This window comes from Muntiacus reevesi, chromosome 18 (assembly GCF_963930625.1).
Source record: "Muntiacus reevesi chromosome 18, mMunRee1.1, whole genome shotgun sequence".
NCBI classification, from domain to species: Eukaryota; Metazoa; Chordata; class Mammalia; order Artiodactyla; family Cervidae; genus Muntiacus; species Muntiacus reevesi.
In genome coordinates this window covers 54,407,588-54,422,405 of record NC_089266.1, presented here as the reverse complement: position 1 = coordinate 54,422,405, position 14,818 = coordinate 54,407,588, and the positions used below count along the sequence as shown (strand labels likewise).

The 14,818-nt window shown below is 40.0% G+C and overlaps 1 protein-coding gene across 1 annotated transcript in view; it reads left to right on the top strand.

Moving 5' to 3' along the window:
• Positions 1-14,818, top strand: part of ANKFN1 (ankyrin repeat and fibronectin type III domain containing 1) — a 157,996-nt gene that overhangs the window by 97,443 nt on the left and 45,735 nt on the right. The window contains exons 8-11 of the mRNA XM_065910764.1: positions 1,349-1,448; positions 1,757-1,889; positions 2,365-2,481; positions 13,774-13,989. Of these exons, the coding sequence (XP_065766836.1) occupies positions 1,349-1,448; positions 1,757-1,889; positions 2,365-2,481; positions 13,774-13,989 (566 nt within the window). The remainder of the gene's footprint in view (positions 1-1,348; positions 1,449-1,756; positions 1,890-2,364; positions 2,482-13,773; positions 13,990-14,818) is intronic.

The following is a 14,818-nucleotide window of genomic DNA, read 5'->3' as shown; positions in this document are numbered from 1 at the left end:
ATCAGCACAAGGGAACCTGGCATGAAAGCTTGCGTCAGTCAGCTCATTCCCAACTTCTCCTCTAGGATCATAGGCAGAACCACACTGGGCCTCAGGCACAGGCCATCTGCCCAGGTTTCCATGTCTAAGAGCAGTGATAGACTGTTCTCATCCCCAGTAACATGTCTGTCAAGAGTTTGGTGATGATCCCAACAACTTCATCTTCCATTCATTAATTATACTTAAGAATTAAAGCAATGATCATCTAGGTCAGTTCTAGGCAGCACTCTTTGCAAATACTGTTACAGGAAATCTATTACTTTTTTTTTAACTGAAGGATAATTGCTTTACGATGTTCTTGTTGGTTTCTGCCGTACAGCAACATGGATCAGCCATAAATATACATATGTCCCCTCTCTCCTGAACCTCGCTCTCACCCCCTACCCCATTCTACTCCTCTAGGTTATCACAGATAGCACGAGATAACCTATCACTAGGTTATCACTGAGCTCCCTGTGTTATACACCAACTTCCCACTAGCTGTCATTTTACATATGGTAATGTATATGTTTCAATGCTACTAGTTTTATCAGTGAGAGTTCCAGATTGTAAATAAAAGAGCTAAACAGAAGCAATGGATGATTTGCTCATCACAGTAACCACAGAACCTAACATATAGTGGTGTCCCAATAAATATTTTTCAGTGAATAAATGTGTTCATCTGGGTACCGGTTTTTGTAGACAAACCACTTAACCTATCTCAGTATTTTCTTCTGAATAATGAAGATGTTAACCACACCTACAGCTATTTCTGTAAGCCAACATACACTCTGGGGTAAAAAAAAAAAACTACCCCAGAATATTAGCAATGGTTGTGCTAAAGTGGCAAGATGGCATGTGTGGGGTGTTGTTCCTTTTCTATGCTCCAGACTTCCTGTAATGTGCCTATATTAATTTTATAATGAAAAAAAATCAATGGAATATGTAGTCTAATAAGAGTTTTGCCAACATTGAGAAGTGTGTGAATATTAAAATGCAATATGTGCTGGGGACAAAAGTTGATTCTATTTATTTTTATTCCACCTCATGATAAATAAGGAGGATATAAACGGAACACCGGAGTGATTTCCCCTGGAGTTATAAACGTTACTCATTTTCAACATTTTTGAGGAGCTATTCACTAAATGAGTTAACTACTGGCATCTCAAGATACAGAAGCTCCTAGACAGAGTGAATGAGCTGAGTCCCTCTGAAACTGAACATAAGCGCATTGAGAGGACAGGGGAGAGAAAGGCAGAAAGATGGGAGGAAGGCGCTGAGAGCGCTCTTCTTCCAGTGAAGTTTACACTACTTTTGTTCTGTGTTCCAGAAAGTTCAAAAGTGCCAACCTCGGGCCGCAAGCCGTCAGTCTCCAGGAGCCTGAAACACCTATTCCATTCCTCAAACAAGTTTGTGAAGACCTTGAAACGGTGGGTCCTTTGTAGTTTTTCCAGGAAGTCTTAACATCTCAGGAAGCTACTGATTTTGGTTCTGAGTGGAAACTTGGTAAATATTGCTGTTTTATTATTAAAAGAATATAAAATTCACTTTTCTTCTGAGAATCTGGACAAAAGAATTATTTCTTTGAATTCTAGTCAATAAATTTGTAGTACTCAACAAGAATATTTTCATAAGTATATTTTAAATTATCATTTATCATGCCCAAAAATACTATTTCTATGATTCAGGCTTGGAGAAGATGGTTGAGGACAATTTTTATTTTGCTTTTTCTTTTCAGGGGACTCTACATAGCTGTTATATTTTATTACAAAGACAATATGTTAGTCACCAATGAAGATCAAATACCAATTGTTGAAATAGATGACTCTCACACGAGTTCCATTACACAAGATTTTCTGTGGTTCACAAAGGTATCCTGAGTTCTAATTTTATTCTTCCCCACTTTGCACCAACAGTACCTCACATAAATCTCTAAAACTTTAGTTGAGAAGTTGAGGAATCTCCAGTGATCAAAATATTGGAGTGGGAGTAAATTATCTCAATGGTCTCTTTCTGGCCTGATATGCCCTTTGTCATTAAAAATGCCAAAATAGTATCTACACATTTTCAGAGCAAAGAAGCTTCCATCCTGTCAGATTGTGTCTCCAGTATTCTGAGTTATGGGATCATCTGGCAAAGACTAAAATGGGGATCTGATTGTTTCATTAACATTCAGATCTTTTTCCAGTTGGACAGAGATCAAAAAGTTGTTTTGCATGTATCTGAAAATGGACTGGAGAACAAACATCAGGTGTCAGGTTTCCTCCTGACTGCTTTGCTTTGATGCCACAACCTAAATCATGCGCTGGCTTGAATGATGATATGACCTCATGACTTCTTTTGCAGCTGTCTTGTATGTGGGAAGATATAAGGTGGTTGAGGCAAAGCGTACCTATCTCCATGTCCTCATCCACAGTACTACAAACTCGGCAGAAGATGCTTGCAGCAACAGCCCAGCTACAGGTGAGGGGCCAGGTCTCAACCTAGCCCTCCAAGGAAATTTTGGAAACACATGTCAGTTAAGTTCCCAACCCCACCTGGAAAGGGAAAGGGCGGGCTCCTTGCTGTTTTAGATCCTTAGACATATGAAGTCGTCTTGGATGCTCGGAGCTGCATACCTGTCTTGGTAGTGAACCTGTGCTTTTGGCACTCTCCTGGAAGAGAAAGAGAGGTTTATCTTGAAGAATCTAGAAGTAAACAAGGAGTAAAGAGACCTGAATTCTGGATCTGATGTTCACCAATCAATTCATTTCTGCTCTCTGGATCTGAGTTTCATCATTTGCACAATAAGAGTCTGATGAGCTCTCTTGATGAGTTCTGGATGTTTTGGCATCCTGTGGATCTATATGAGTGTACGGAGATGGAAAAAGAGATGCTCAGATATTTTAAGGAGTTTCCTGGCTTGATGTTTATGGGAAAACAAATGTATCTGCATACATTTTTGATAATTAAAAGAACAAAACAAAAAAACTCTTAAAGACTTACCTTTCATTCTGAATTTAACCCTTCTGTACTATTAACCCAATCAGATCATATCTCCAAGCCCTGCAAGAATCTTTGTCGGTTACAGAACTCCTCTTAGAAATGACATTGAATTCTAACCAGGCATTTCTGGGTTTCCCTTTCATTGTTTTGTTTTTGTTTCAGTATTATCTGAATTTGTGGTTCTTAGCACAGGGAAACCTCTACTACACAGCATTAGGATCTTTAAAGTATCGATGAGGCTTTATCAGTGATGGGTTGTTGACGTTGTTCAGTCGCTGGGTCGAACAACTCTCTGTGACCCCATGGACTGCAGCACGCCAGGTTTCCCTGTCCTTCATATCTCCCAGAGTTTGCTCAAACTTGTGTCCACTGAGTCAGTGATGCCATCCAACCATCTCATCCTCTGTCACCCCCTTCTCCTCTTGCCCTCAATCTTTCCCAGCATCAGGGTCTTTTCTAATGTTTCAGTTCTTCGCATCAGGTGGCCAAAATATTGGAGTTTCAGCACCAGTTCTTCCAATAAATATTCAGGGTTTATTTCCTTTAGGATTAACTGATTTGATCTCCTTGCAGTCCAAGGGACTCTCAAGAGTCTTCTCCAGAACCACTGTTTGAAAGCATCAATTCCTGGTGGCTCAGACAGTAAAAAATCTGCCTGCAATGCAGAAGACTCAGCTTCAGTCCTTGGGTCAGAAAGATCCCCTGGAGAAAGGAATGGCAAGCCACTCCAGTATTCTTGCCTGGACAATTCCATGGACAGAGGAGCCTGGTGGGCTACAGTCCAGGGGTTCGCAAAGAGTGGGACATGACTGAGCAAAGAACACTTTCACTTACAGTGATAGATATCTACCTACAAAGCTGCAAGTTACATAAACCCTAGAAATACATATAACAGGAATCTGCATAAGCTGTGTTTGGCCAGGCGATATCATTCAAAGCTAAAAAGAGAGTCATAATAACAAAAATTTTCTACAGCTTCATCCCTACCTGCAATTACAGGAATTTCATTTCTTGACCCATGCAATAATTTGACTCCTTGCAATAATAATTATTGTCTTGATATTATAATAAATTCTGAAAAGTAACTCTTCAACCTCCTGTGCTATATTCCACTGCACAGGTGGCTCACTGCCTTGTGTATTCAGTTCAGTTTAGTCGCTCAGTCATGTTCACTCTTTCTGACCCCACGAACTGCAGCACACCAGGCCTCCCTGTCCATCACCAGCTCTCAGAATTTACTCAAACTCATGTCCATTGAGTTCGTAATGCCATCCAACCATCTCATCCTCTGTCGTCCCCTTCTCCTCCCGCCTTCAATCTTTCCCAGCATCAAGGTCTTTTCCAATGAGTCAGTTCTTCACATCAGGTGGCCAAAGTATTGGAGTTTCAGCTTCAGCATCAGTTCTTCGAATGAATATTCAGGGTTGATTTCCTTTAGGATGGACTGGTTGGATCTCCTTGCAGTCCAAGGGACTCTCAAGAGTCTTCTTCAACACCACAGTTCTAAAGCATCAATTCGTCAGTGCTCAGCTTTCTTTATAGCCCAACTCTCACCTCCATACATGACTACTGGGAAAACCATAGCTTTGACTGTACAGACCGTTGTCGGCAAAGTAACGTCTCTGCTTTTTCACATGCTGTCTAGTTTGGTCATAGCTTTTCTTTCAAGAAGCAAGCATCTTTTAATTTCATGGCTGCAGTCACCATCTGCAGTGATTTTGGAACCCAAAAAAATAAAAGTCTGTCACTGTTACCATCTATTTGCCATGAAGTGAATGGGACCAGATGCCATAATCTTAGTTTTCTGAGTGTTGAGTTTTAAGCTAACTTTTTCACTCTATTCTTTCACTTTCATCAAGAGGCTTTTTAGTTCTTCTTTGCTTTCTGCCATAACGGTAGTGTCATCTGCATATCTGAGGTTATTGAAATTTCTCCCGGCAATCTTGATTCTAGTTTGTGCTTCATCCAGCCTGGCATTTCTCATGATGTACTCTGCATATAAGTTAAATAAGCAGGTTGACAATGCACAGCCTTGATGTACTCCTTTCCCAATTTGGAACCAGTCTGTTATTCCATGTCCAGTTCTAAATGATGCTTCTTGACCTGCATACAGATTTCTCAGGAGGCAGGTCAGGTGGTCTGGTATTCCTATCTCTTTAAGAATTTTCCAGAATGTGTTGTGATCCACACAGTCAAAGGCTTTGGCATAGTCAATAAAGCAGAAGTAGATGTTTTTCTTCTTTTGATGATCCAATGGATGTTTGCAACTTGATCTCTGGTTCCTCTGCCTTTTCTAAATCCAGCTTGAACACCTGAAGTTTACAGTTCATGTACTGTTCAAGCCTGGCTTGGAGAATTTTGAGTATTACTTTGCTAGTGTGTGAGATGAGTGCAATTGTGCAGTAGTTTAGACATTCTTGGGCATTGCCTTTCTTAAGGATTGGAATGAAAACTGACATTTTCCAGTCCTGTGGCCACTGCTGAGTTTTCCAAATTTGCTGGCATATTGAGTGCAGCACTTTCACAGCATCATCTTTTAGAATTTCAAGTAACTCAACTGGAATTCCATCACCTCCACTAGCTTTGCTTGTAGTGATGCTTCCTAAGGCCCACTTGACTTTGCATTCCAGGATGTCTGACTCTAGGTGAATGATTACACCATCATGGTTATCTGGGTCATGAAGATCTTCTGTGTATTTTGGCCACCTCTTCTTAATATCTTCTGCTTCTGTTAGGTCCATATCATTTCTGTCCTTTATTGTGCCTATCTTTACATGAAATTTTCCCTTGGTATCTCTAATTTTCTTGAAGACATCTCTAGTCTTTCCCATTCTATTGTTTTCCTCTATTTCTTTCATTGAACGCTGAGGAAGTCTTTCTTATCTCTCCTTGCTATTCTTTGAAACTCTTCATTCAAATGGATATACCTTTCCTTTTCTCCTTTAACTTGTGTCTTAAGTAAGATCTTAAAAAAAAAAGTGCCTCAATTTCAACTCACTCTTTTTTTAATTATTTAATTGGAGGATAATTACAATATTGTGATTTTTTTTCCATACATCAGCATGAATTGGTCAGAGGTATACATGTGTTCCCCCCATCCTGAATCTCCCTCCTACCTCCCTCCCCACCCTATGCTTCTGCGTTATCTCAGAGCACCAGCTTTGGGTGCCCTGCTGTTTATATATGGAATTTAGAAATACAATAACTGTGATCCTGCATGCAGGGCAGCAAAGGAGTCACAGATATAAAGAATAGAATTTGGACTCAGTGGGAGGAGGCAAGGGTGGGATGATTAAGAGAATTAGCATGAAACATATACATTACCATATGTAAAACAGATGATGGTCAGTGCAAATTCAACTCACTCTTGATTGCATAATCTTCCCCTTCAACTCAAGATGTTCTTGGAGCTGGGCCATGATGACTGTGCTAAATCCAAAGAGGCTCTTCCTTTCATCACTGACCAGCTACAGTTGGACTAAGCCACTATACTGCAAAAACAGCTCTCTGTTTAGGATAAACTTCATTCTCAGTACCCCTTGGTCCCTTAGTAAAGTTCTTTCTCAGGAGTCTTTAGCGGACCCTCCCATACGACCCAGGCACGTTTAGATTACACACTAAACAACTTTAGAATTTCAAATGGGGCTCTTTATATTAGGTTTATTAGAGTCTTCCCAGAACATCTTAATCTAATATCTGAGAAGGACTAGACTGTCACAAGTCACTGCATTTAAACACTGAGGGGCTAGAGAGAAGCCATAATGGTCAGTGTGCCCTACTCAACTATTACTTCCATTGAAATAGCGCTTGGATTTGGTCCCCCAATGTACCAGCCCCCATCACTTTTCATAATGCATCTGCCCTCTGCTGAGGTCATTTTCCTCTTTGTCTAACTTAGATTATTTGGCCCATCATAATTACCCCCTTGAAAATCCTCTAAATTTCTGACCACTCTCTCCCTCCACATTATTTATTTGGAAAAGATCCAAGCCTGGATGAATCCCAACATGCATTCACTACACTGGAGCAGTTGCACACTGTTGCATTAAAAAAATAATAAAATTACTAAACAGGGGCAGGGAGTATGATTGACTTTATGTTTTATGTCATTACTACAATTCTCACGTATAATGTCACCTACTGATCACGTTCCATTTCTCTACTAAATTCACTTTCCCAAATTACAAGGCAACTATTTACAACTTTCTCCATTCTACCACATCCCTTCCCCTTCCCCACACTTTCCATCCTCACATCAGGTGATAGTTTACTGTATAACTCATTAAGAAAATAAATGGGAAATAATTATTTGTCTACGACCAAATTGAAAGGCCTCCTTGCATTGATGCTACTTCCTCTTCCTTCCCCCCATTCCCACAGATAAAGTCTCACTCCTCTTACCAAAGGCTCATCTCTCACATGTGCTCTAGATTTCAGTTCTTCACTCCCTTCTTCAACTACAATCACTCTTCTCCTCCTTAGACCCAAACTTGAAAGAATGGCCAACATCCTCTTTCTTCATTTCCTCACTTCCCATTTAGTTCCAAGCTCTTTCCCTGACTTTTGTTATCATCATGCCTACCAAACTGCTCTCCCAGGCCACCAATAATCAGAGGCAGATGATGCTCATAAATCTTGAGCTTCAGGGTCCCTCACTTGTATGACCCCCTGTGGGTATGGGAGTTGCAGAGTGTTTAGGGAGGGGAAGTTGAGTTACAACCAGCAAGCATTTCTGGTAAACTGCCTAAAGAAAGGGCTTCCCAGGTGGATTGGTAGTAAAAAATCCGCCTGCCAATGCAAGAGACAGAGGATTGAATCCTTGGGTTGGGAGGATCCCCTGGAGAAGGAAATGGCCACACACTCCAGTATTCTTGCCTACAGAATTCCATGAACAGAGGAGTCTGGTGGGCTACAGTCCATAGTGTAGCAAAGAGAAGGACACAACTGAGCAACTGAGTATGCATGCATGCCTAAAGAAATCCCAGATCAAAAATTCCAAATACTCCAGTATTGGGGGAGATTTTCTTTCTCAGTCTAAAATATTCACTTTTATTTTTTTAATGACTTTTATACCTAACCTTCATATTTGTAATTTTTTATTCTTTATCTTAAAGAGGGCCCCCCAAATTGTGTGGTGCTGGCCCCTAAAAAACCTGCATCCATCCCTTCAATGGTTTCAGTTTCGCTAAATCTGATAGACACTTTTAAATCCTCTTTGCAGCTGACATCTCAGTAGCATTTGATACAATGATCTTATTTATTTTAAAATTTTAAATTGCCACATCACTTGGCTTTCATGACTCAGCACTTTCCAGATTTTTCCAACTTCCTGGTCTGGCTCAGTCTCCTTTGCTAACTTGAATGTTATTTCCTCTGATTAGAATCTGCTTCTGCTTCTTTGTCTCACTAATTCCTACATATCTTTCAGATCTCAGCTTCATTTTTTTTAAATTAATTTATTTTTTATTGAAGGATAATTGCTTTACTCAGCTTCATTTTTATACTTCCTCAGGGAGCCTTTCTCTGATCTCCCAATTAAGTGAATCATTCACAGAGCACCTTGTATTCTTCATTCAGAATGGTGACCATAATCCCATTTGTTAATTATTCATATCATTTTTGGTCAGTGTCAACTTCCACTGTGAGTCCCTGAGATCGTGTCTCCGTCTTGGCTATCACTGTATCCACCATGAGTGGCACGTGGAAGACCCTCTTTACCTACTACCTGGATAGACACATTTATCAGCCCAACCTCTGCACCCCTAAAATCACACTGGAGGATGCTCTATCTAACCAAAGGGAAAGGGGGTTACAGAAATGTACCTCATGCCATAGTTACCACCTGGATAGTCCTCTAGGCCCTCACTGTGACCAGTGCCTTGTAGTACTCAAAATAGTTACCCCTTACAGTGCCATGGCCAAGGCAATGACTGCTTAAATAATAGAAGTCACTGTCATCTTTTTTTTTTTTTTTTTTTGTAGGAAATATTGCCCAAGGTCCTTACTGATCTTTAAATGAACATGTCTGGAAATACCGAAGCCACTCTTTTTTTTTTGGCAGGGGCAGGGGGGGAAGGGGGTGACAGGGCACAGGAAAAACTTAACAGAAGAGGAAGAAATATACATTTGGGGAGATTTATATGTAATATTTTTAGTCTCTTTGTTAAACTAACATTTCTTACAATGTTCTGAGAAAAAAGCATTCTTAAATAGCTTGATTGGCATCAGTCATACATAAACCCTGTTACTTTACCTGTGGCATATCTCATTTTAATCTCCTCCCATTTCCAGCATCACTACAACTGCCTCATTACTCCAGTTATATCAAAAACTTCCAAAGTCATCCTCCTGCTTCCAGTCTTAACACTCTCCAATGCATTCTCCACACTCCTGCCAGAGTAGCCAATAAAAGGTTCTGACCATGTCATTCCATGGCTTACATTTTCTCAAGAGTGGCCCAGACACTTGACCATAGTATGCACAGGTCTTCCTTGCCATCTTTCTCCCCCTCAGGGAGCTGTGAACAGTCCCCTGACTTACCTTCATCACAGCACATACAAACCACTGTGCATTCTGAGCCTTATTTTCCAGTTTCAGCTCTATAGGGAGGCTCTTTAATACATGTTAATAAATAACAATCACAAAACAACAACTTTCATTTACCTAACAGAGTAAATGCCAGGCACTGTGCTAAGTTCTTTACAAACTATATATCTTCACCACACCATAATGTGAAGTACTATTATTGGCATTCACTTAACACAGGATAAAACTGAGGCCAAGAAAAGGAAAATAACTTGCCCAGGGTTTCACAAATAGGAAATAGCAGAGTATGGGTATAAACTCTGACATATATAACTCCACAGCCTGCATTTTTTTCCCAATATTTCATCACCTTATTGTGTATTCATTTTACAAAAAGCAAACAAAAATTGTGAAGAGAACAAATTATGTACATTATAGTCTAAAAAGAAAAAGTGAAAGTCTATTCTGCATCATTTGGAGTCTATTTAGTAATGAAGTGAAGTGAAGTGAAAAAGTCATTCAGTTGTGTCCAACTCTTTGCGATCCCATGGGCTATACAGTTCATGGAATTCTCCGGGCCAGAATACTGGAGTGGGTACCCTTTCCCTTCTCCAGGGGATCTTCCCAACCCAGGGATCAAACCCAGGTCTCCCACATTGCAGGAGGATCCTTTACCAACTGAGCCACAAAGGAAGCCCAAGAATACTGAAGTGGGTAGCCTATCCTTTCTCCAGTGGATCTTCTTGATCCAGGAAACTTTATTTGGAAGAAGGTAAAGTCTCAGGTGTCACAGTGGTAAAGAATCTGCCTGCCAGTGCAGGAGACACAAGAGATGCAGGTTTGATCCTTGGGTTGGGAAGATCCCTGGAGTAGGAAATGACAACATACTCTCGTATTCTTGCCTGGAAAATTCCATGGACAGAGGAGCCTGGCAGGTTACAATCCACAGGATCACAAAGAGTCAGATGCGACCCAGTAACTGAACACACGCAGAAAAAATATGAATTAATATTACCTGAGCAGAAGAGATAAGTATCTGCCAACATTTGGATTTAAAATAAAAGAGCAGAAAGCCTGTAAGTGACCAAGACCCCACAATACTTTCCCTACTTTTTGGAAAACGGCAGAGGCCCCAAAAGGCAGAAGTGTACATTCCTCTTACATTGAGAGATGTCCAAACTACTTATCCTCGAAATATAGTAACAATCTGACATTATAGATTGGGTCCTATTAAACTCCCCTCCTCTACAGCTTTTGTCTTACTTTTGTGAACTCACTTATTTTATTTTTTAGATGTTTATTGGAGGACAGTCTATTTAAAAAGCTGAGTGAGTTTCAGGTGTACGGCAAAGAGAATCAGTTACATATTTACCAGTGTCCAGTCTTCTTCAGATTCTTTTCCCATATAGGTTATTACAAGATATTGAGAGGAGCCCCCCATGATATACACTAGGTCTTGTCTTTACTAGTTATCCATTTTACATATGGAAGTGTGTACATGCCAACCCCAATCTCCCAATTTATCTCTCCCTATCTGTTCCCCCTTGGTGACTAGAAGTTTGCTTCCTACATCTGTGACTCTGTTTCTGTTTTGTAAATAAATTTATTTCTATAGTTTTTTTTTAGATTCCTTCTCCACAGCTGTTAGAAATAAATGTTAATGAGCTAAAGCCAGGTAACAATTCATGAATACTATGTCTTTTTCATTTTTCAAGGCGGGGGTAAAGGGGTTTCCCCAAATTTTTATTATTTTCCAAGCCTTCATATCTTATTCCAGACTTCCTTCAACTTCCCGTGGCACTCCAAACTGAACAAAAGTCTCTAAGTGTTGTGCATCTGTCTAGGGCTTACTGACACCCCTGCGACGTGCTGTGGTTACACCCTAGATACATGCCGGTGAGCCATCACATGGCTTGTATCCCTCTTCACCTTGTAGAACCCTCAGGGTTCCCAGATCTCATAATCTTGACTGCATAGCACGACACATATTAACATGGTCTGTTTTCCCTTTAGGCTCTAAAGAACCCCACCTTTGTCCCCTTACAATATGGTTGCAATTTATTTTCACAAGGATAGTCTTCTTTTACATTGGGCTCTTCCTAGAGCTAACTATCTATTCAATTAACTATCAATACAGAATTTCAGGAAGATTTTTAGTGCTTTCTTGCTTAGTCCCTTAGTCAACATATCCAAAGCTAACAGTGGACCAATGATAATAACTCTGCCTAAATGAAATGATCATCTCACTCATGTCCACCCACCCACTTTGATCCAAAGCAAATCATATTTTCCAGTGTCCTAAAGATAATATGTTCATTCAGACAACAAAAATTTCTTGAGCTATTACTATGTACCAGGCACTGTGCAAGGAACCCAGAGAAACAGAGATGGATCTCACGACATTTACATCAATACATAAGAGAGCCAGGGTCATGCTAGGATACAAGCTGGCACAGGAAACAGTAGGGGACAAAAGGGGAGATGTTAAATTCTACCTATGACAGTCGAGAAAGTCCTCCCAGACAAGGTGAAACATGAGATGAATCTTAAAAACAAGTAAGTGTTGTTTTCCAGTTGGAGCAGTAAAGAAAGCCTATACCCTACCTACCTGTATCAAGCTTCAGAGTGTACAAAATACTTTCTCATACATTGGTTGATTTAATCCATCACTCTATAAGGTAAGGATTAGCATAAGGGATGGCTGAGCTGTAAGGACTCTTTAATTTAAGCTGATGAAGCTCAGGGCCAGAAAGAGTAAGTAATTTTTCAAAAGTCTAAGTGTTAATGAAGAGCAGCCAGCCCTGAAACTCAACACCAGGATAACTAAAGACTTAACAGCAGTAATGTGCTGGAGTCAACTTGTACTCACTTACAAAAGTCAACTGTTAAGTATTCAGAAATTTTCAAAGCCTGCTATCAAACTTTGGTAACTTGAAATAAAATATTGTGGGAGTACTTACACCACAAAAATTGGCATATTCTATATATCAGGACTTGTTTTTTTTTTGATGGCCAGTTTACCAGCATGCCATTGCTGATTAAGCCAGTATGACCTTGCAGCAAACTGCTTTATATAAGGCTGTAGTAAGAGTCTTACCCAATTATTTTCCTATGATATAGAGGTTAACTGTTGGAAAGCAATAATCTGACTGAGTAGTTAGGCCATTATTTAAAATAGTAAGCCTGCCAAATGAATTTTTATAATGTCAATAATTATTTATGAAATTTCTTATTTATCAATATGCATTCTGTCCTTGTAAATTAAGAAAAAGAAAAAAAAGACACAGTCTCTACCTATGAGGATCATTCCAGTGTTTTTGTAAATGTGGATACTGATCAGCTGGCTCATTCATTTTTAGGTCATCCTAATTACTTTTACAAACTCAGTTCTACTTTTGCTCTCCTGCTAACAGGCTATCTTGTCAGCACTTATGTGAGCTCACAAAAATCACAGCTAAGCTCTGAGATGATTAATAATTTTTAAAAACCATAGATATTCAAAGGAAGGGGGGATTTTACCCTATTCATCCAATGCTCTAAGTTAAAAATCTTTAAACTTTGCATATCTGTAAAATTGCTTATTTTAGTAACATCTGCCTGGGCCCCTCCACAATTTAATGTGGCCTCCTTCTCTTCTTCTAAAAGTATTGTCTATCTTGTTGACCTAGCTCACAAACAATTTCAACAAAATTTTAAATAAATAGAACTCTCTGAAATGCAGATAAGTCAAACCAGGCCAATCTTCCAATTAAAGTATCTTGAAGGGAATGTGCAGTCATTTGGGGACCTGTACAATGTGCTACATTGTCAATTCACTTCTTCATTTTGAACAACTCCACTTCATACCAGCTTACCGTAGATCTCTTGAAAACTCCACAAGTAGCATACTTGAAATATCAGGCATTTTTCTTTAAAACATCTGGGATTCTCTTCAAGTGCTGGTAACTGAGGTTTATGTGCTGGTGTGTCTATGTGGGTAAGAGATATTTACAGACATTAAATTTGCTTAAAAAAACATAATTTTTATGCCTCTTGCTATAATCTTCGCAGGCTTATGGTAAAGACATTTTCTTTGAGCTTCTGTTAAGCACATTTCTATGATGCTACATATTCTAGGTTTAAGTCTGCTTAACAACAACAAAACAGCTTCTCAGAAACATCAGATAATTATTCAGTGTCTTCTGTTGCAGTTATGTTGTTTTGTTTGCACATGATCAAAGCTACCAGAAATCTGTTTGTTTCTAGAATTTACTTGGGACACACAACTTGGGAAGAGTTTACTATGAACCCGTTAAAGATCGGCATGGAAACATTCTCATAGTCACGATCAGAGAAGTGGAGATGTTCTATTCATTTTTCAATGGAAAATGGATGCAGATCTCAAAACTGCAAAGCCAGAGGAAGTCTCTCTCAACACCTGAGGAGCCAACAGCCTTAGACATTTTACTGATAACCATCCAGGTATGTAGTCTTTTCAATTTCCTAAAACACTTAAAGTTCCAAACTCACTTATTGAGGCTCTAGTGGAATACACCAAGAGTCATTTACATATGCAGCAATGGAATGAAGAGGTCCAGAGACATACCATTGTTTGCATTCCACACATAGGAAAGATTCAGAAGCATCCTTCAATTCTTCACGCCCCTTCAAAGCCCCTAACAACTTCACATTCATAATTTCATATTCTCTTCCTTAAGGAAAGCATGAAAAATGGAGTTATTTTCAGGCCCCATCAAACATGGAGTTGCCTCTAAACATACAGCTAGAAAATGGCAGAGCTGAAATCTGAATTCAGATCTTCTGACTGGAAACAGGCTTCGTCCTGCTGTGTTATAACATCACATCTGGGGGCAGGAGTTAGGCTTTTGGTGAGTGGGGGATGAGAGAACTAAATAGTCACCGAAACTCAACCAGCAGGCAGCTGAGATCCAGCCTCTCACCTGGATGGCAGAGCTGGAATGCAAACCTACATCTTGGGCTCCTAAGTTCAGCGCTCGCTCCATGCCACCCCGCCGCCTCTGGTGTTCTCTTTCTCTCTCTCTCGTCTTCTCTCTCTCACACACAGACACTGTTTTCTTTTCTTTCCTTTTTTGTCGTGCTGGGTCTCCGTTGCAGCGCACAAGCTCTCTGGTCGCCCCACGGCCTGTGGGGTCTCAGCTCCCTGACCAGGGATCAAACCCACATGCCCTGCCTTCTTAGAGGGCAGGTTCTTAACCACTGGACCAGCAGGGAAGGGCCCTCACATGTTCTTATGTGAACATGGACTTCAAGCTGTTTTGTTTTTTTCCTT